The following is a 21369-nucleotide window of genomic DNA, read 5'->3' on the forward strand; positions in this document are numbered from 1 at the left end:
AACATTAATTAATGCACCGTGAGTTAACATGAACTAACAACGAACAACTGTATTTTCATTAACTAATGTTAACTAACAGGAACAAATACTGTAGTAAATGTATTGTTCATTGTTTGTTCATGTTAGTAAATGCATTAAGTAACATTAACTAATAAACCTTATTGTAAAGTGTGACCAATTCATTAGTGTTGTCCCAACACAAATCGATTAAGTTAGCGTAACACTTTTAACAAATTTATGTGGATTGATGTGTAGGCTACATGTAATTTAAAATGTTAAAAATAATAAGCAAATTTACAAAATAATGTATTATTTTCTACATGCAAATATCTCGCTCGTAAAAGTAAGAGAATAGCTTATACAGGAAAAGCTAAACAATGGCAAGTATAAACTTGACCAACTATAACTATCACTTTCATTATTAATAATCTTTGATTTGAAGCAATACAACACTAGAAGGGCATCAGTACAAACCTGAAATCATAGGTAGAGACGAAACCTAGTTTAGTAGACTTATTCATAAAATAAAAGACTTTTTGAAGTACGCCCTAAAATTATACTCTATGCATTCTATTAAATATATGTTTTTGTTGCGTAGTAACAAATTAAATTATAATTTAATATAAACAAGCATGGTTTGTAATACCTACCCCCCTCTTCTCGAATGGTACAATCCTTGACTGTGTCGTTTTAGCATTTTTGCTACAAATCTGGCACTTGGTGTTTAAACCGGTGTGCGATCGTAGGGGGAGCCTTCGATTTCGTACGAAGCTCCGTTTAAAAAAACTGTTATAAAGTCAGTTTACAAAGGGAATTCGACGCGTTTTACCAACTAAACGCTGTTGTTTTACCGTCTGATTTGTTTATTGTGTTGTTAAATAAACGATCATGGCTTGTGGCGCGACGTTGAAGCGATCTATGGAGTTTGAGGCCCTTCTCAGCCCGCAGTCCCCCAAGCGGAGGAGGTGCAATCCTCTACCGGGGACTCCGACTACTCCTTCCCCGCAGAGGTGCAGTCTTCGTCCGTCAACAGAGAGCCCAGCACACTCGATGTCGCCTCAGTCTATGGGTGGAGAGCACAGGCTAACCCCAGGTGAGGAAAGGCATGATTCTTGCCATTTGTTTGACATGGAGGAGGGGAATGGGGGTTGTTTAATCTCAGCTAACCAGCTAGTCGGCATTTGAATTTCGTCAGTCCGTTAATTTAATTCCCCCTCAAACTGCTTTGGGTAACAATTTGAATGCGTTTGGCTGTTTCCTAATCCACGCTGTGGTGGATAGCTGGTTTGGGCTGTAGTTAATTATGCAGTTTGGATGAATAGCTGTTTTGAGCTCGGCTAGCTAGACTGAAAGCGGCCGCTAATACAGACTAGCTGACACAGAGCTTCATTTAACTCTCATGGCTTAGTGTTCACGCACACAGTCATCGACCATTAGTACCGAAAACAAAGCATGTGACGATGTCTTTCTACAGACGACTGGGTGGATTGTTAACGTTCATCTCTGCCTTTAGCAAGTTAGTTTATCAGCAGGGTTGAACCAGTATGTCCAAACAAAGAGGAAAGGTAGCTATGTGCGCAAGAATTCAATGGCATCGATTAATTTAGACTTATCAGTAGTTTTAAAGCACAATTTTCATGGTGTGTGTGTAAATATTAACCCCAAAGAAGCAATAGAACTAATTGTCAATAAAACACCCAATTAAACATTGTTTAACCTGGATAATTTGGCTTAAGTCGTGTGTTCCTTTTATGTGGTTTGTTACACTTGTACCGCTTTCATTCGAAAATTAATGGACCCTTGGCGAACCCGCCCAAATCTTGCTGTTTAGCGCTGGTAAAACAGCTTTTATCACACTTAAAAAGATCCAAGATGCCACGTTGTATAGATCAGTCAACTGTGAGTGACATGAATTGACAACAGTTAAAAGCAAACTCTTTCATTCTGACATAATTTCTTGGTTATAGGTGCTCAGTTCATTGGTACTAGATTTTGGTATATTAAAACGAGGTTTACCAACTATTCAATTCCATTAACAATCATTCTTGTGTTTTATTAAAATATTTGGCATTTGGATATAATTGGCTTTTTTGTAAAACAATTCAATATGTTGTTGCAGACATGAAGGCACTTGGGATTCTTGGCAACTGTTTACAACAAGATGGAAATGTGGTGCAGCAAATAGGTTCAGACTAGTTTAATTCATTTTATGCTTGTCAGTTATTTCATTTAATTTATTTAGCAGTCTTTCCTGTCACTGTTTGTTTCTCATTGAAAACCAAATTATCAATGGTTCGGTTTACAATCTAGGATTAAAATGTATTTTTTGTTGATCCCATCACTAGTCTAAAGCCAGTGTGAACTTGGCAACTTCTGGAAACCCATTCAACCAAACTGAATGTTTTTGAATGGCATCAAAAGACAACCTTCTCTTAGTGTCCTGACATAATATCTAAACGTCACAGGATGTGTTATGAACGCGTTTATGCTTAAAACCAAGGTCATGATTTTCTCCCGATTCTGTACATGTATAATAAAGTTTAATATGAGTCGGCTATTATTATAGTAAAACAACAGTGATCATATTAGGCTAATGTGTTAAAATGCTAAATTTTGTATAGACTTGAAATGGTGGACTTGAGCAGACTTTAAGTATGTCCTGGTTGTTAATTGAAGTGAAGTGATGACATCAGAATCCAACTATTCATAATTCTGAAGTTTAATTATTATGTTTTGTCATTGAAAACATTATTAGACTATATTTTTTCGCTGGTAAAATGCAACATTTGTCATTATCACATTTCCTGTTGTATTATGTTCAACAGTATAAAGGCTTGACCCAGTAAACATTTATTTTCATGCACAACACTGAGTTCGCTATGAAAGAAAAAAAAGCACAATCTTGACTTGGCATTTTTAGTTTGTACTCACTGTGAGTTTTTTTAGTTTGTACTGTTTAGTGAGTATCTTTTCGCTGATATTATACTTGATAATATTTCATTTCAAGTTCATATATGAATTGGACAAGTCTATTTTGCAATATTAGATTGAAAGATCAGGAAAAGGCCCATGCATGCATGCATTATACAAATTATTTCAGGCCTACAGCTGTATTTCTGTTTTTCTGTGAGCAACATCTACTCTTCATTCTGTCTGTTTGCAGTTTTAAGCTGTCAGTGGTCTGTCAGGCTAGTTTGTTTGTGTATTCCACATTTTGACCATCAGTGAAAGAGCACTCTGATTGGCTATTGAGCTGTGAATTAAAGCTTGAGAACAATAACAAGTGACAAAAGTAAACTAAGCAAGTTATATAAGGAAAAACGTCATTTTGTCGCAAATAATCTTATTATTAGACCAATTTGAACAAGTTATTCCCTCTGAGCGAGAAGTACTGTAAAGATGGTATGTGAATGCTGCTTTGTTTACAGTTTGAATTGTGCAGCACTAGTTCAGGTTTGTCTTTTGTGGAATGACAAAGACTACTGCCACCTGTGGGTACAGAAAGATGTTTGTATGGCTTTTTGGTCGAGAAGCAGCCAATGTGAGAATTTATATTCATTCAAATGTACAAAAACAATAAAACGGTGTTATGTGTTTTGCTGATTTATGTACATGCGCTATCCCAAATATTTAAATCCAGACAATTAAGCATTTTTAACTAGTGTCTAACTATAGTCTTTTCTTACAATCTATCATTGACAACATTATTAGACCATATAATTTACTGGTAAAATCAGCATATAGGCTAGAGTAGTTATACTGACACTGTAAGGATTTATTTTCATGCACAACTGTTTGTTTGCTATGAAAGAAAAAAACATATCAAATGCTTGTCACAGTCATAACTATAATGCGATATAATTATTTAAATGATGTGCACTCTTTCGGTTTCATTTTCACTGCTAAGTGTTGTTCATACTTCGAGCACGGCTCTCAAACGATCACTCTGTGCCACAAACTGAATATTATTTACAACTTTATTACCTGTTACTTACAGCGTATGCAGGTTCTGTTCACTAAAGTAGACGCGCACGCGTCTGTCATAAAGTAGGGCGCGCACCTGCCCTCTCTTGATAACAGCTCACAGTCAGCAGCTCACGTCGCGTGTGATTTCCAGACCGCGAGAATACAGCATTACATGAAGACAAAAATGACATTTTTAGGTGAATTATACCTTATAAATACAGTGTGTGACTCTTTCAATATCATTTGGAGGTGTACATGTCGCTGAGCAATGTATGTGAAACAATAAAAAGACTTGTGCAGCCGCCTTTGCTTCTCTCCTGAACTAGAAAATATTATTGGCAGAATCGTAGAAATGCTGGATTAAGATCGTCTAGGGCAGGGGTGTTAAACTCAATTCCTGGAGGGCTGAAGCCCTGCACAGGTTAGTTCCAACCCTGCTCCAACACACTTACCTGTAGGTTTCAAACAAGACTGAAGGTCTCAATTAGTTTGATCAGGTGTGTTTAATTAGGGTTGGAACTAAACTGCAGAGCTGCGGCCCTTTTGGAACTGAGTTTGACACCTGTGGTCTATAGGGGGTTAAATTTAGATCCTGATCTTTTTTTGATTAATTGTGCAGCTCTAATACAGCCCGTTATAGTCTCTGATATGTTACTTACCACTAACAGAAAATTTACACAAAGCATACATTTAGTTCTTATTTAGGTTCAAAAACAACACGCAGCATAGCCCACAGTCAGTGCTAACCGCTCATCGGTGTCTGTAATCTTCAGCAGCACATGTAACCTCTTGTTAGAAAGTAATTTTATCATTCTGAGTTTATAATAGTCCAAAAGGTGATGATAATAGTTAAACATGGCAGTTTGTTCATGTTTTAGGTTGCGGATGCATCATTTACTGCAGTTTTTTCCAGCTTCTCCTTTGTTTTGTAGGGCTTTTTGGCTAATAAAGTTGGTTGGGCGCCAGGGGTTGAAAAAACCCCCACTACAGTTTCTATAATAATTTAATTAAATGAAAAAATTAAGCTTCAACAGATGCATGGTTTAATCAGGTAAACCCAATCAAATATTCAAATCAACAACCAGATCAATATATTAATAAAGAAGAAAACAAAAGGAATAAGCTTTAACTTCAACACATTTTTCATGTTTCATTCTCGCGTTTGTTCCTTTCTGACAGGATTGGATATCAAAGCGCTTCAATAATCACAAGTACGTAATTAATATAAGCTCAAAAAGTTAATTATTTTAAATATAGACTCGATCGCGTGCTCTCTGGACAAAGTGAAACCCCTAATAGCCGCAGACCTGTGTCTTTATTTTTGTCCATCCCTAATTGTCATAATTTACCAAAAGCTAGTTATTGCAATGGTTTGTTTTTACTGTAAGTGGTGACACATTGACCATTCCCAAGATAAACACACATTATTTTGTAGCACCTTAAGCATATTGATGTAACCTGTTTCTGAATATGCTAAGCTAACAGGCTAAAGATATGTTTTTATGTTTACTAGGTAAATCTGTTTTTGGTATGATGAGTTTGCAAAATAAATGGTGAGTGGTATTTAATGCAAATTAATAGTAATAAAAAGATATCTCAATAGAAATGTTTGTACTTCATATATGCAAGTTAAGCTGATAAGCATTGTGAAATGATTTTAGTGTATATTTAAGTTTTTTTGCTGCCAGTGAAATTACTTGTTTAAGGGGTTTATTTCAAATGCATGACACCAACCAGACAAACATAATGAAAGTCATTGGTCTGGCATATTTTTGTACTGTGTTCAACCTGCCCATCAAAGTGCCTGATTGAAGAATGTGGCTGCTCTTTAGACCCACTTTAGTGTTTAGTAGTCTTGATTTTTTTTTTTTTTTTTTTTTAAACCAAATGCCCCTATGGTTTTATAGAACAAATCTCATTAACATCCTCCTTTAGTTTTATGTCTTCAGTCAGTCACATTTGAATACCATTAGTTTATGCTTTCCATCAGCAGCTCATAGCTCTGCATCATAAGCCAGCATTTGACATATTGATATCTTAAAAGGCTCCTTTTTGTGGCCTTATAATGCATCAAACATTCCGACAAGTTTTTGCTTTACACGGTTATCTATAATGCAAGAACTCCAAACAAAAGAGAATCAAGCTTATTGCAGGCACACACCCTGGGCTCGAGCCCCTAGCTTGAGGGCACTTCCTCAAAGCCTCAGAGTAGTGAATAAGATGCCTCAGCTCTACACCCACCCCCCAGTCCAGTTCATCCCACACCTCTATTGTAGTCGTATTATCCGTTCTGTGCTTTTGGGTCTTGAATCGCTTCCCATCCTCTCTCAGGAAGCCACTGTGATTGATTGCTTGGCTTGACCATATAAGGTTACAGTTGCTAAGTAACCTGTTGGACCTAGTCTCAGCATTTGGCAGTATTTGATATAGGCAGAGGGGCTCACCTGTCATTCAAAGGGCCTGCTGTCTTTTGACTAAGTTTGTGCATCTTTCTGTAGCTATATCTGAACACCATTATTACATGAAATGAGTGTGTTCCAACAAGAATATGCCCTGCAATATATTGACGTATAACAATGCTTTGTTTATGGTAGTACTTTAATCATTTAAAATTTTGGATGACTGCAATCTTACACAATTAAAACTACAAGGTTTACGTTATTTGCTTTTTATAATGGGCCAGTAATTATCTGTTTTTAAAGTGTTTTGTATTTTATTAACATTTATTTTATATTTGTACATTCCTTAAACGTATGTCTAGAAGATCTAAATAAACCTAGAAAAATAATCATTCGAGTATGCTTAACGTAAACAGAAAGTGTTCCTTGTGCTCATTGTGCATATCAACTATTAACTGAATGAATTTACTGAAAGGTACTATATTGTGATGTGTATCATTATCAGGATATAAGATGACCTGCATTTTGATTCGTGGAATGAGATTTGTCATATTGCCCTGCCCTAGGTGGAGCTAGTGAGTCAAGTCCGCAAGTACATAATCCATCCATGCAGAAATGAAAATTCTGTCATTATTTGCTCACCTTTGACTTGATCTTACCCAGTTTGAAGAAATGTCAAATTCCTCCTTCATAGATGAGACCTTTTGTCAAAGTTGACATTTTAGTGGCAAGAGAAGTGGGATGCATTGGAAAATAATAAATTGAATAAAATCCAACCTGAAATCTCAAAGAGAATTTTAAGACAGTTTAAGACTAGATTTGATTAAGCTTTTCTTTCTTTTTTTTTTTTTTTTAACAGATGTCGTGTTAAAGATGAAGACTCCTACTCAGTGTTTGTAGTGCACAACTCCCCTTACTGTAAAACACATTTTACTGGACTTCTGCTTTTAATGATTCCATAAGACTTTTTTATGAAATGAACTCTCTTAGGGACATTTTTGACAAAGTGAAACAAGGAAATTTTTTTCAATTCTTATTCTGTATTACACTAAAAAATCTTGTTTAACTTGCGTATTCATTTGCTTGTTGTTTTTAGTTATTTGTTTATTATTGAAATGTTCTTGCCATGAAAATAGCCTTGGTTGCTGACATGGCAATAAATAAAAAAAAAAATACATTACATTACAATCCAAACCAGTTTAAGTTGTGTTTTGTTCACAAAAATGTACTGAAGAATGTTGGAAAACATTGGTACCATTCCCTTCCATAGTATTTGCATTATCTACTATAGATGTAAGTGGGTACAAGTTAACACCATTCTTCAGTACATCATCTGTTGTGTTTGGAAAAAAACGAAAACTGTAATTGGTTTGGAATGAAGTGTGAGTAAATGACAATTAAAAAGTTTGGGTGCACTATCCCTTTAACTCTGTATAACTATTCTAAGTTATTCCTGCGTAACCTTTCCAGTTAGAGGTTCCACCGCTCATGAAGTCACAAAGACCTTTTCAAAACCTATTTGGAAGATTTTTGGCAAAGTTTTGGGAATATTTCCAAATTCGTTCTTGATTATCGGCTATGTTTAGCACATGAATCCAACTGTCTAACAGTGTATATGAGTGAAAGCATGAAATGGCATTGGACTCAATGTTTTGAAAGTGATATAAACTAAGGCCCCGTTTACACTAGTGCGTTTTAGTTTTAAAACGGCTTTTTAGAATGAAAACGATCCGCGTCCACACTAGCGTTTCACCCAGTGTTTCTGAACAGCTCTCCGTCCACACCAAAACGCTGAAACACACATCACGTGACCACACACACTCACTTGCTGGTAACCGCTGCAGCTTATCTACCCAGATGAGAGCTGTGCTAATCGGACTGCTAATCAAGGATCTCCCGCTGGATCTAATCTCACTATATTTGTTACGTGATATTTTAATCGTCTTGTTGTCTATATCTAACAACATATTCCCCGACTTTGGTCTTTTGAATCTATGACTTGTTCTCGGGTAACGTGTTTTGGCTGATCGCAGCGAATAAATTAATAATTAATGTAACCACGTACATTCTGTATATTGACTGATTGCTTACCTTTATTTCCTATAATGTATAAACTTATTGTACGTTATACTTTTAAAATGGCCATTATTGATTATTAAAATTGATATTCAGCAAAAGAGAGGGTATGTTTCGTATTTTCAATGAAAATGAAAGGTGGCAGTAATGTTATCGGCTCCGTTTTGTTATGAATACGCATACAGTGAAGATGACGCTCATATATGCAGCACAACGCCTCAACATTTCTGCTGTCTGTTAAGTTGTCAATATCAAAATGAAAATAGCAGATCCTTCATGTTTTTATTTATTGTTAAGAAAGTGAAACAATGTAGCCAGGGTGATGTGAGGTTATACAGTACAATGTTGGCTTTGAAGATTTACCCGACATGTTCTCGGGGGTCTGTTTTCCATATCAAACTTGTGAAGTCTGAACTTACAAAGAGAGGATGCAGAACTTTAACTGTGTGTAGGCTACTTAATATTGAGGAAAAGCCCCAATCATAGAGGCGAATGTCGGCATCTCCGTTTTCAGATGTCTCCGTTTTCCCCATCCACACTGAGACGGAGCAGCTGCGTTTTAGGATGAAAACAGCCTCTCCAACATTTTCGGCGCTCAAACTCTGGCGTAGTGTAGATGGATGGCGTAACCGTAGCAAAACTTGCGCGTTTTCAAACTAAAACGCATTAGTGTAAACGGGGCCTAAGCCAGTGGTTCTCAAACTGTGGTACCCTTGTGGTACCCTTAACCCCAATGTGATCAGTAAATTGATTCTAATAGTCTAAATCTTTTTTTTTTCTTTCTTTTTTCGATTTTCTAATGTTTGTTATGCATTATCATTTGAAGCTATTTCCTCCCCATATTTGTAACTGTTGTTTGGGGCGTATCTCATATTATCATATCCCAATGTTGACAGGTATAGTTTAATCACTTGCTTTTCTGATGTTTTATTTATTTTTACCTTTAGGCACAGTACAGTGTTAATTTTCAAACTATTTATAATGTTTAAAGTGGCTGACAATAATAAATATTCATAATAATAGGAATTAATCTGCCAAGTTTTTGAACTGTGCACAGCTGTAGCTGCTTAATTAGGTCGCTGCTGCATTTCAATACTGGTCATGGTGGTACAGAGACATATTTTTTTCTAAGGTGGTACTTGGTGAAAAAAGTTTGAGAACCACTGAACTAAGCAATTTGAAATGCCATATTTTTCACCCACATCATACATTTCTTGTCCATACAAGTTTGGAATAACATTGGGATGACTAAATGTCAAAATATCTTATTTTTTGGTTATCCTTTTGACAAAAAAAGCACATTTGTCTTTGCCATAATTTTTATACAGCAAATGTTTAATCTTTTTATGGACTCCACAAAGCCTTCAAAATAAATAAGCCAACAAATAATACCCAATCAGATGAAAGCTGCACTGTACACACAGGAAGTGTCTTCTACTGCGAGGTCCTGTGCAATAGGTTGTGCCTGCTTTACTAGAATATATTTCAATAGCAGACATCCCTTGAATTTTAAAAATAATTGTATTCATTCTTTTGTCCATTTCAAGGCTTATTCAAAAAAAAAAAAAGAAGGAAACTCTGAGCACCCACCCAAGATAAGTGATGTAGGAGCCCTCTGATGTCTGTCCACCCTTGAAGCTTTACATGACCTACATTCCGGAAGTTGAGAAATTCTCTCTTTTGTGATAATTTATGACTATATATCATTTTTTTTATACTTAATGTGTTGATTTGAATGGAGGATCCAGCTTAGCCCAGATTCTAAGAAAATTACCAGAAATTTAAGCGGGGCCTTGTTCACTGGGTGACCAGATTACCCACCACAATACCAAATGAAAATGAAGTTGTTCATGTACTATTGTGGCTTATTGTAAAACTGAAGTGAAACTTGCTTCACTCTATTCGTAATAGGGCCAAAACTGAAAGCAGGATATCCTCCCTATGCTGTATGTGCTTGAAATAATGCCACTGATTACTGTTGCTTTTCCTTTCATCGTTTATTAAGGTGATTAGACATGGAGTAGTTTATTCCTGGAAAAGATGGTATCCCAAAAAAACACTTCGGGGAAATCACTTTTGATGTGACAGCTCCCTGGTGCTATTTGTTTATTTTGGAATTACTTTTCATTTTGCCAAAGATTTAGCTATTCTTGCTGATGTAGTGTTAAATCATAAATGAAACATATGTATATCATATAAATCATATGTAAATTCAATAACTTGAATGCCAAAAATGAGAAGATTCTGCATAAATTAAACACTTAGTGTTTCCTCTAGGATTTTTTTCCAGCTGTGGCAGCAGACTCTGTTGGCCATTTACACAGATCTACCACTACACTACCACTACATTTCCTTGACTCATGTCATGGGCGCAGTATTAAGTCGAGATCGCATTCAAGTAATAGCCTACAAGCATGTCAATCTCTGCTTGAGATTTCCTCTGTTCGTGCACAAAACTTTTTGCGCGCCTTCAAATATACGCTGCTCAAGTGCAGATTTTCTTGCGCACCCTCAAATAAACGTGGCTGAAGTGTGATTTAGTACATTTTTGTACCGAGTATGTCTCCAACATTTATTATATTTACTAGGAATATCTCAATGTCTCCTATAGACCTGCGGAGCGGACGCGGCATTAATGCGTCCTGAAGTAAAGTGAAACGACTATAAACTCCAGCAGGATAAAGTCATTATATGCAGAGCCACAGACCTTTATCTATAAATAAAGTATAATTATGGAAACTGTGTTCATCATTACTGAAAGCTACGCTGTGTTTGCTGGTATCATGCATCACGCACCTGTCAGTCATTCAGCACTTAACCTTAAAGGGTTGAACATAACGCACACCACTACCAAGGTCACAAAGTTTGCGCTGTTATTATTCACTTACCTTTTCATACTTTTCAGTGCGATAATGTAGTCGTGGCAAGATGCATTTTGGTGTGGTGCCCCGCCACGGAAGAATGAATGTAGCGGAAACCATGAACACTTATTTAAACTTGCACTGTAAAACTGTATATGCAGGGTTCTACACAATTCCTTCATGTTGTCCCAACGCAAATCAATTAAGTTAACACATTTAAGTGCATTAAACATATAAAACACTTCCCCTCCAACAAAAAAAAAAAAAAACACACAAAAAAAAGAACAATTGTGTTTAGTGCTTTGGGTCTTGGAAAAGTGCATTATAAATAAAATTTATTATTATTATTATTATTGAGCTCAATTTAAATAATTAGTTAAACTGTCATTTAATCAGATGAGGAAGATGAAATATGTCATATTGATCAACAATAATCATCCAAGAAATATCTGGTCATTAAATCATAAATGGCTCTGAAACTTTTGAGACATTCTGTAAGTCTTGTAGAAGGTGTAACAATGCCATGTTTTGGTTTTTGCCATGTTTTATTCAGTTGAATGGAATTACTTTTCCCTAAATCTCGATTTGTCTTTCTTTGACCTCACAGAGCAGATCTTCCAGAACATTCGTCAGGAGTACAGTCGCTATCAGAGGCGACGACAGTTGGAAGGGGCCTTTAACCAGACCGAGCCCTGCAGCTCCACCGATATCCAGAGCTCCAGTCCCGCCCTTACCTCCCCCAGTTCTCCCACAGGTCAGTCTACTCCAGCCTTTTAAAACAACGCCTCTGCTGGCTAAATATGACAACATTTAAATCCCAGTAACCAAAAATTAAGAGCACAAACAGAAAATGTGGGGGTGTTCCCCAGTAATTTAATGTAAATTGTCCAAATTAAAATGACTTACAGTTTCTGTAAATTTAAATTAACATTGGTATTTTCAGGGCTTCAGATTAGCATTTTTGAGGGCAATGTCACCAGGTTCTATTGAAAGTGGTGGCAGCACCTTATTTGGCAGCAATGCACCTGGTCTCTTGAAACTGCACATTTGACAGTAGCTTGAGTTGAGATGTAGATGTATATTAGGTTTTCATCTACAAAAACTCAAAAAAAGGTAACAGGCTCATCTTTTAGTTGCTCTTTAGTGGATTGGCCATCATCAATGACATTTGGATTACAATGACCAGAACTAATCAACGCTAGAACTACATCAGCGTTCTGCACCACTCTCCTGCCTGCATGAATTGCTGGAATGCTCCATTGTTTAAAGTATTATGGCTTTTACGCTTTTCTTAATTTATTTTGAACTGCTTTGACACAAACTACATTGTAAGAAGCACTATAGAAATAAAGATGAATCTTTTATACATCAGTTAATTGTGATAGCCACAGATACAGCACCTCATAACTAGTGGTGTAAACAATCACAAATCTCACAGTTTGGATTACGTAATGGGTTTTTTTAGTCACAGATTGAACCATTTGTTGAATCAGCCAAAAAGGAGAGGAGACAAACGTAATTTGCTTTCCATTTATTACAAGACAAGTACTGCAAGACACATTTAGTTTTAACAAACAGAACTAAGAAGCTGTCATTTTATTACAAAAAAATTAACAAATAATCAGCAGACTAAAAATAAAAGGTAAAATATTCAGGACTGTGAAAAAAATTCACTGTTAAAACTACTGTTGCTAATAATGCTAAATGTATAAATCTAACATGATTATTTGTATAACCCATTTTTTTTGTCTCATTTTGAATAAGTGATTCAGTTATTCACTCATAAAACTTCACGTTTCAATGCAGATGTGTCATTTTTGAAGAATTATTCAGTGGCATGTTTTTGAAGGGTCATTTTTGCACCCTATTGGTTAAATAGAGTTGCTGCCTACAATTGTCATTTTTGAGCGTTGTTAAAGGCGTATGATGGTGATTTTAGTCTTTATCATAAACATCAGTGGTTTTATCTAAACTATAAACTGTTTTCCCAGTACTTCTGTGTTATATGACCATTTGTAACTTCAAGACTAACTTGAAAGACTAAAGACTGGATCTCTTACTAGATTTTTGCATTTTTAAAATTGAATGCAAAGATTTGAAGGATTAATAAACCTCTGCAAATCACCATCATTTATAATTTGTTGCATGGTTGTTGGCCCAATTCATTTATTTATTTATTTTTTAATTAAAAAAAAATGTATTTTAAATGTTTTATCATGCAGCTTACCTTAAATGCATTGATGCAGGCTAAACAAGTAGTGACAGAATACACCTTTAATGAAGCCCACCACATCCCGAATAACCTACCACTACCTAATCCGCTGGACACGTGTGTTACAAACTGTGGACTGTGATTCGTACTAATCACAGATCAACCGTGATCTTTTACAACCCTACTCAGAACCATGATAAAATATGGTATAACAATAATGTTGTTGTTATTGATATTATTATTATTATTATTTGGTGTCTACACTATCTATGGCATCTTTGACTTTTGAAAACAGAGTATTTTGAAAATGGTGAAAACCCAAAGTTTGGAAAAGAGGTACTATGGCTAGTACTATTCCCTAAATCATTTTACTGAAACCGTAAAAAAAACACCAGTGAACGAAAAGTATAGTAAAAATTCATACTTGGAAGTCTGTATGTTTTTGTAAGTTTGTTTCATTGCCTGTCAGGGGAGCAAGGAAATTAGTCTGCTATAAGCTTTTAGACACAGCCCTAGAGTTTTCTGCACATATCAGTTTCAACCTTCGCTAACACATTAGAATAGTTTAGACCCATTGTAATTATTTGTTGTTCCTGAATGTCTTAGTTAGCTGGTAGAGGTCTGTTTCATTTGGCTTGGAGCCGCATTTTGCACAAAAGTACATTTGAATCAAATTATACACTTCCGCTTCAACTTTAAACTCTGATGCAAAATTGTACCAAGTTGAGTACTGTTCATCTGGCATGTTCCTTGAAGGGATAGTTCACCTAAAGTGAAAATTCTGTCATTTACTCATTCTTCACTAGTTCAAAAAATTTGTTTGTGTAATACAACGGAAGATAAACAGAAGAATGCTGGAAAAGCAGATACTAACTTGCATAGTATGTTTTGTTTTTGCTATGGGTGTCAGTAGCTGCTTTTCACACATTCTTCAGAATGTGCTGTTTTGTGTTCAACAGAAGTTCACGAGTTTATAACGGAGAGTGTGAGTAAATGGTAGGGCAAATTTTTTTTTTGCTTCAACTGGTCCTTTAAACCAGCAAAGTTTATTATTGTAGATTTATTATACAATAAAGCACAAATCGCCAGTATGCCCACTGTTTTGCTTTTTAAAAGGTGGTCTCACAGCAGCATGATACTTGTAAGAAATGGAAATATTTAAAAGCATCGAGGGGAATATGCTGTTTAGTACTTATTTGAACTGTACACACTTGAAAATCTAGCCCTATTCTTCAAGTTAATTAATTTTGTACTGTTGATTTTTATTCAAATGGTGTAAATACGTCAAATAAAATTGTAAATGCACATGATTTTGATAGATAGCCTATCGAGCATTTTCTTATCAATTAATTTGGGTCAGTAAAAATGTAAGAAATGAAAACTTCTATTCAGTAATGAGATTTTCATTGACCGAATTTGATCACAGACATTTATAATGTGACAATTTTCAAAAGTGACAAATGAATGCTATTTTAAACTTTCTATTCATCCAATATTCTTGTCATGTTGGCACAAATATAAAGCACCTCAACATTTATAGTAACAAGAAATGTTTCATAAGCAGCAGATCAGCATAAAAAATTGGTTGTAATCATAACTTCAGCATAACAGACCAAGCAAAGTGGTTTGTGAAACTAATGTGTCAGACTTTCAGTCCAATTCTCTTCCAGTGATTTCTAGCTGTACAAAACCACTTGTTTCATTGATTTATTACAAACTGGTGAACTCGCTTGATGATATATATTTAGGAAAGGGTCACCAGGAAAAGTTTTATCATGCATTAACATTAAAAAATCTTATCTAATTTATGTATTCAATTGTTTGTTGTTTTTAGTTTTATATTTATTAAAGAAACCTTTTTGCCATAAAAATAGCCTTTGTTACTGACATGACATTAAATAAAAATACATCATCATCATTACAAACTGGCTTTTTTTACCACAATATTTCATTGTATCAGCTGTAAACTATATATATATATATATATATACACACATGAACAATTGCAGCTTTATGGATGCAACATTTGCAGTAAAAACTCAAAACATAAATTCACAGAAAAGTCTATGTTAATAATATATTGAAACTTCTGTTTATATTTTCCAGAACAACTAACCACAGAGTTATAGGACCAGAAAAATAAAAATCTGTAATTATGTTTTGTACTTTAAATGAGGAAAATAAATAAACATGCGATATGGATGTGACAAAGACTTTGAGTTTGCAGTAGACAACATAGTTTGAAATTCTGTGAAATAATAATAATAATCAAAAGGATAAGAGTTGGCTGTCTATAGAACAAAAATGATTGATTTTTATTTTATTTAATATTTTTGTATTTATGAGGAAAAAGTGTTGTTATGGATGTGACCGGTGTGAAATTGCCACTTGTGTGACTTTGGTTAATCAAATGTAATAGTTTGAAAACACTGACAGAGACATTTTTGAGTATTTCTAAAACACTGTAAAATACTTGCTTACACACAACTTAGAAACAGTTTCCATATTTTGGTGAAAACGTAATTATTTTCATGGCCAGGTTGACATTTGAATTGCTCATATATAAACAGTTTTAGTTACATTACCAGTTGATAATGAATAAAAGAAAACCACTTATTTCTGTATTTTGTGTGTTTTATATTTCATAGCTGTTTATATAGATATAAAGCAGATATTTTGAAAAAGTTGGTGTATAAAAACTTAATATCCATTCAACTGTTACCTTTATATTCAGATTATTTTTATTTTTATTATTATTATTTTTTAGGTGCCTCATCATTGAAGAAGGATCAGCCACTGTTCACACTGAGGCAGGTTGGCTATTTGTGTGAGCGCCTTATCAAAGATCACGAGGAGAAGATGCGTGAAGAGTACGAACAAATACTGAACACAAAGCTTGCAGGTAAAACATGTTGCAGATCCCACACTGTTATTTAATGGGTTAGCTCACCCACAAATGACATTTCTATTATTAATTGCTTGCCCTTATGCCAATACAATCACCAGGGGCCTCATGTATCAACGCTGCGTACGCACAAAAACTTTGCGTACGCCAGGTTTCACGCTCAGAATCGCTCACGTTTGGATTTACTAACAATGAACTGAACGTGGGAATGTGCGCAGCTTCACGGCAGCTTTCTGGCAGGCGTACGCACATTTTTTGTGCGTGTCTTTTTTTTTTTTCCATTGGCGACTCCTAGAGGCAGTTGTGTTAAATTCCTCTCTACAAAGTGTCTGAGCCTTGCAATGGCAGCTGTATGAGACGGGTTCAGCAGGTATATAAGGTTTCCATACCATACATTTGACCAGCTGAACATTAAAGCACAATTTGCAGCAGTCGCCTGTTTTCCCAATGTAATCTGAGCGATCTACTGCACGCACATTGCTATAAAGACACTATCTGAAGATGAATTTGCATGCGTGAATCAGAAACATTTCCATTTAATAAATGTGCAAATAAAATATGATGCTTATTGATATGAACTTATTGATGATTCCTACTTGTCTTTCTCGTGATAAATAGTTGGCAAAATCTGATATGTAGCGAGGGAAAAAACAAGAATGAGTTCATCAGACGCTGGATTCGAGCCGAGCTCATGCTCGAACGTATCAATTCATGGTCACATGCGTCTCACAAGTAGCGCCACTGAGACTGTTAAGCGTCCTGCAACATTTTACAGATATAAACCACACTATTTCTTTTTTTTAATGCACTCAGTGCGATGTTCAGACCCAACTGTGTTGACCGCATCAGCTAAACTCTGCCACTCTATTTTTTTCTTTTGTTGTTAATTCCGGAGAACAAACTTGCAAATAACACCGCTTTTCTCCGGTCTGCCTCCGAAAGCAGCACCTCCAATTCACATTCTGTTCAAAGTTTCTCTTTTTGCTTGCTTTTGACATTGCTTTTTCGTTGGGTTTTGCCATTAGCATAGTCATTAGCATATTCATACGGGGAGGAGGCAGGGAGGGGTTTTGTGCTCGTGCATGTTGCGCTCAGTTTCACGTTCATTCAGATGTACAAAAGAATATGCGTGAGATTCGGCGTACGCAGTGTTTCATACATCTGAATTTTTTTCTGCGTACGCACATTTACAGCTTTGTGCGTACGCAATGTTTTAGTAAGATTTCCACGCAAGTCTTCGTACATGAGGCCCCTGAGATATTAGTTTGTCTTCAGAACACAAGTTAAGATATTTTAGATGAAGGATCCTTCATAGATAGCTAAGATGCAAGGTTTTCAAAGTCAATGTGATCTTAGTGGTTCATATGAAGCTCCAAAAACACTTTTGTGCACTGAAAAAAAAAAAAAACTGCAAAACCTTCTGTTTGCCTAGGTCTTCTGTTCCATGTTAGGTTTAGGTGCGTGTTTACTGTGGGGAATAGGATGTTTAATAAATGCACACACTGACCTGACGTGAAAGGCATGAATGAACAAAGTTGTTTTTACAGTTTATTATGATTACAGTGGTCCTGTGTTAATCGCGGAAGTTACATTCTAAAAATATCCCACAATAGGCGAAATCTACGAAGTTGTTGGCATTTTTTTACAATTATTATAAATGTTTTAAGGCTGTAAAACCCCTCATTACACACTTTATACCCTTTTCTCAGACAGGCATTTACATTTTCAGACATTTTTCTCTTGTTTAAAGTTTCAATGAAAAATTTGTCCAGTATTAGGCTATAGAATGAAACCAAAGATCACAACTTGTCAAGCACAAACATTCATCGCTGTCAGCAAAGGTTCATGAAGCTTTATAGCTTTTGTGTGGATAATGTCGGCATACAATGTATTGTGCTTTTTCCTGCAGTTGTTGATTCACAAAGCTAAAGTAGACTTCATACTTCAGGGGGTCGCACACTGAACGTGCCGCGCATACGACATTTGGTAATAACACACACCGGACGTGCACATTCGCATGCTTTTTTTAAAATTAAATTGTTCAGATGGTGCTCAGTGACGTGACAGACGTGTCCTGAATCGTAGCTAGTATGCAAACCCTGATATAAAACTTTGTATAGCCTACAACCTACAATTGTAAAATGCGTGGCGCATCAGGTATGCGATTCCATTTTACGGTGGTCTTGCTGCTGACAGTTGCAACTCTTTTTGCATTCTTGTTGAAACTCACACTGCTAGTGATCTAATATTTGTGTTAATTTGGCAAGCTGAATGCATTCTGTACTGTACAGGAGACTCTGAGTAGATCAACTGACAATGTTCTACAGCCAATCAGGACGCTAAACACAATGCGCTGTAAAAAAAAAAACATGTAAAATTGCACAAAGTCTGCGAGGCTACGAAAGGTGAACCACGTTATAGCGAGGGATATTTTAGTTATTTCCTAGAGCTTTGTGCGATTACAGTTGAACCACTGAAGCCACATGGAATGTTTTTGGTTCCTTGAGAGTTGCTGTCTATGCAGGCTCCGAGAGCTCTCGGATTTAAACAAAAACATCTTCATTTGTGTTCTGAAGGCCTTGGGGGATTGTAACAATCTAAGGGAGAGTTATTGATAACGGTATTCAAATTTTTTTTGCTGTACATTTATTCTTGATGCTATGTTTCTAGTTTACCCAACAAAATCTCACAGCAATTCTTAACTTTTTGTTTAGTAGCTAATTCATATGAAGTCATACGTTCTAATTCGTACAATTTAGTAAGATTTGCTCATCGATTAATGACAGTTGGGTTTAGGAGTGAGGTTTGGTGCAACACCACCTTTTTAAAATTGTACAATTTCCTATGACTGAACTTGAAATACTAAACTGACAAACGTAAAATATCAGGTGTCAACACTGTCTTATGCCACAGTGACTCTCTCTAATGGCTATTTGTTTTTCTGTTTCTCTCTTAAGAACAATACGAGTCCTTCGTGAAATTCACACAGGATCAGATTATGCGAAGATATGGTGCCAGGCCTGCAAGCTGTAAGTGTATTAATTTCCTCATCAAACATTGTGAAATTTTATTTACGTTATTCGATTGCTTTGAGTATAAAGTTTTTTTTTTTTTTTCCCTCCACTTTGTCATCTGTCTAAATGCTGATTGTGGTCTGTTTATTTTCAGATGTGTCTTGAAGAACATTATAGATGGTACTTGCCATCCCTCAGCAGCTGGTTGCTACAGAACCAGCTTCCTTTGTTTCACTTGAAATTTCCTCCATTCTTTTGATTCTATTTTTTTCTCCTTTAAAATGCTTGGGTGCCATGTTCTATCCACATTTAACTCATTTTTATTGCTGAACTGTTACTGATGGCCCAACACCAAACATGCATATCTAGATGCATTCTAAGAAGGTTTAATCTCTTTAAGAATTTCTGAGAAAAGATGTCAACTATCGCTGTAAAAAGCTTGACTGATGCGATCATCTCTGTATAATGTAACGTGACTGATCTGCAGCAGATTTACCTGACTCTCCCTCTATCCTTCGGTCTGTTTTTTAACTCTTCACCTCCTTTTTTTCTTTTTTTGACAAATAAAATATCTGTGATAAGTCAGCAATTGTAGTGATTGTTCTTTTTATGTGTGAACTTATGAATGCACAAAGGGAAATTATGAAGGGAGTGTTTGGTCTTTTTTTAATGATTTAATGATGCTGCACTAAAGTAGTCACCCCATGCACATTCTGATTATGTACCCCTATAAACATTTCTGGAGAGTTTCAAATATGTCCCAGGAGCTACGTTTGCATTTTTTGGTTTCGAGAATCCACCAGAGGCCACTGTCTACACTTTGAGATCTTAAATTTCTTTTGCAAGTGCCATCTGTGCCTGTTCTTCTCACGTAAATCCACCTGAGGCCGCTGTCGACTGACTTACTGACCGAACTATTTCTCCCCACCCTAATCCCAACTGACAGTGCTTTCAAAAGCAATTCAGAAATGAAAAACCCTGATTCTTACCACGTTTTCTTACCACGTTCAGATTTTATCACATTTTCACTCTGATATTACTTATTGGCTTTTGTTTTTGTCCAATTTTTGTTACATTCTGTAACCGTTCTTCTTCGGATTCAAACTCTGTGGTCGCAGTCAGCTCCTCTCTGCATCTCAAATCCTCCAAACGTACACAGCTAGCCACTGGAGAAACTGGTAACAGCAGGAAAGCCGTCCATACAGAGGTAGGCAGTCAGCTGGTAAGCACAAAAAGGAACTGCATCATACCACCCCATAGCGTTCATGTTGAAGACAAAATGAAGCCATACATACTTTAGGCTACATAATTCATGATCTCCAGAAATGTATATAGGGCTACGTTTTCAGAATGAACCTATACTGAAAGATGTTAAACCTTACAGAATCCAGGAGCTCCAATAAAATGTTTGATTTGATGTCTGTTAACTTATAAATGTCGTAGCGTGGCGTCATATAATTCAACTTCAGGATTATTTTCTTTTCAAAGTAATTCATAACTTAAAGGTGGGTAAAATACACATAAAATCAAAACTAACCGTATAGATTTTTCTTTAGCTCACATTGCTAGACTACTAAAGAAACTGATAAAGCAGCTGCAACAACAAGAGTTTTTCAAGTTATACATGTGGGAATTGCTGAAGAGCAAAGGCTGGAAGTACTGACAAGAGAGCAGTGGAGACAGCTCTGCGTCCTCTTTAGTAGCCATAAAAAAACAGCTTTAATAATGTGGAGATGGCAATAACTCCAGGGTGAGGAAAATAATCATTTTAATAATGTGGTCATTTAATTTATCATATACTTTTGCCTGCCCACATGTTCCTCCCTGTGTGTCTCAATCTCTGTTGTCAGGAGGTGTTCTCTGCATAACTGTCCGTTTACCCCCAAACAAATTATTTTTGGATATTTTATTAAAGAATCCTAAAAATGGATCATGC

The 21369-nt window shown here is 35.9% G+C and overlaps 1 protein-coding gene across 5 annotated transcripts; it reads left to right on the forward strand.

Moving 5' to 3' along the window:
- Window positions 1-654: 654 nt before the first annotated feature.
- On the forward strand, window positions 655-20018 carry akirin1 (akirin 1). 5 transcript variants are annotated; one of them, NM_001113800.2, is made up of 6 exons: window positions 655-1093; window positions 2120-2185; window positions 11910-12056; window positions 16282-16416; window positions 19377-19448; window positions 19588-20018. In NM_001113800.2, the coding sequence occupies exons 1-6, from the start codon at window positions 889-891 to the stop codon at window positions 19596-19598; spliced, it is 636 nt and encodes a 211-aa protein (NP_001107272.1). In that variant the 5' UTR covers window positions 655-888; the 3' UTR covers window positions 19599-20018. The 5 variants fall into 5 exon arrangements, 3 of the variants coding, with proteins under 3 accessions (NP_001107272.1, NP_001007187.1, XP_073780936.1); NM_001007186.2 differs by lacking the exon at window positions 2120-2185; XR_012391398.1 differs by lacking the exon at window positions 2120-2185 and having other exon boundaries at window positions 716-1093; window positions 16282-16744; window positions 16921-19448.
- Window positions 20019-21369: the final 1351 nt, after the last annotated feature.

Source organism: Danio rerio, chromosome 16 (assembly GCF_049306965.1).
Source record: "Danio rerio strain Tuebingen ecotype United States chromosome 16, GRCz12tu, whole genome shotgun sequence".
Taxonomy (NCBI): Eukaryota; Metazoa; Chordata; class Actinopteri; order Cypriniformes; family Danionidae; genus Danio; species Danio rerio.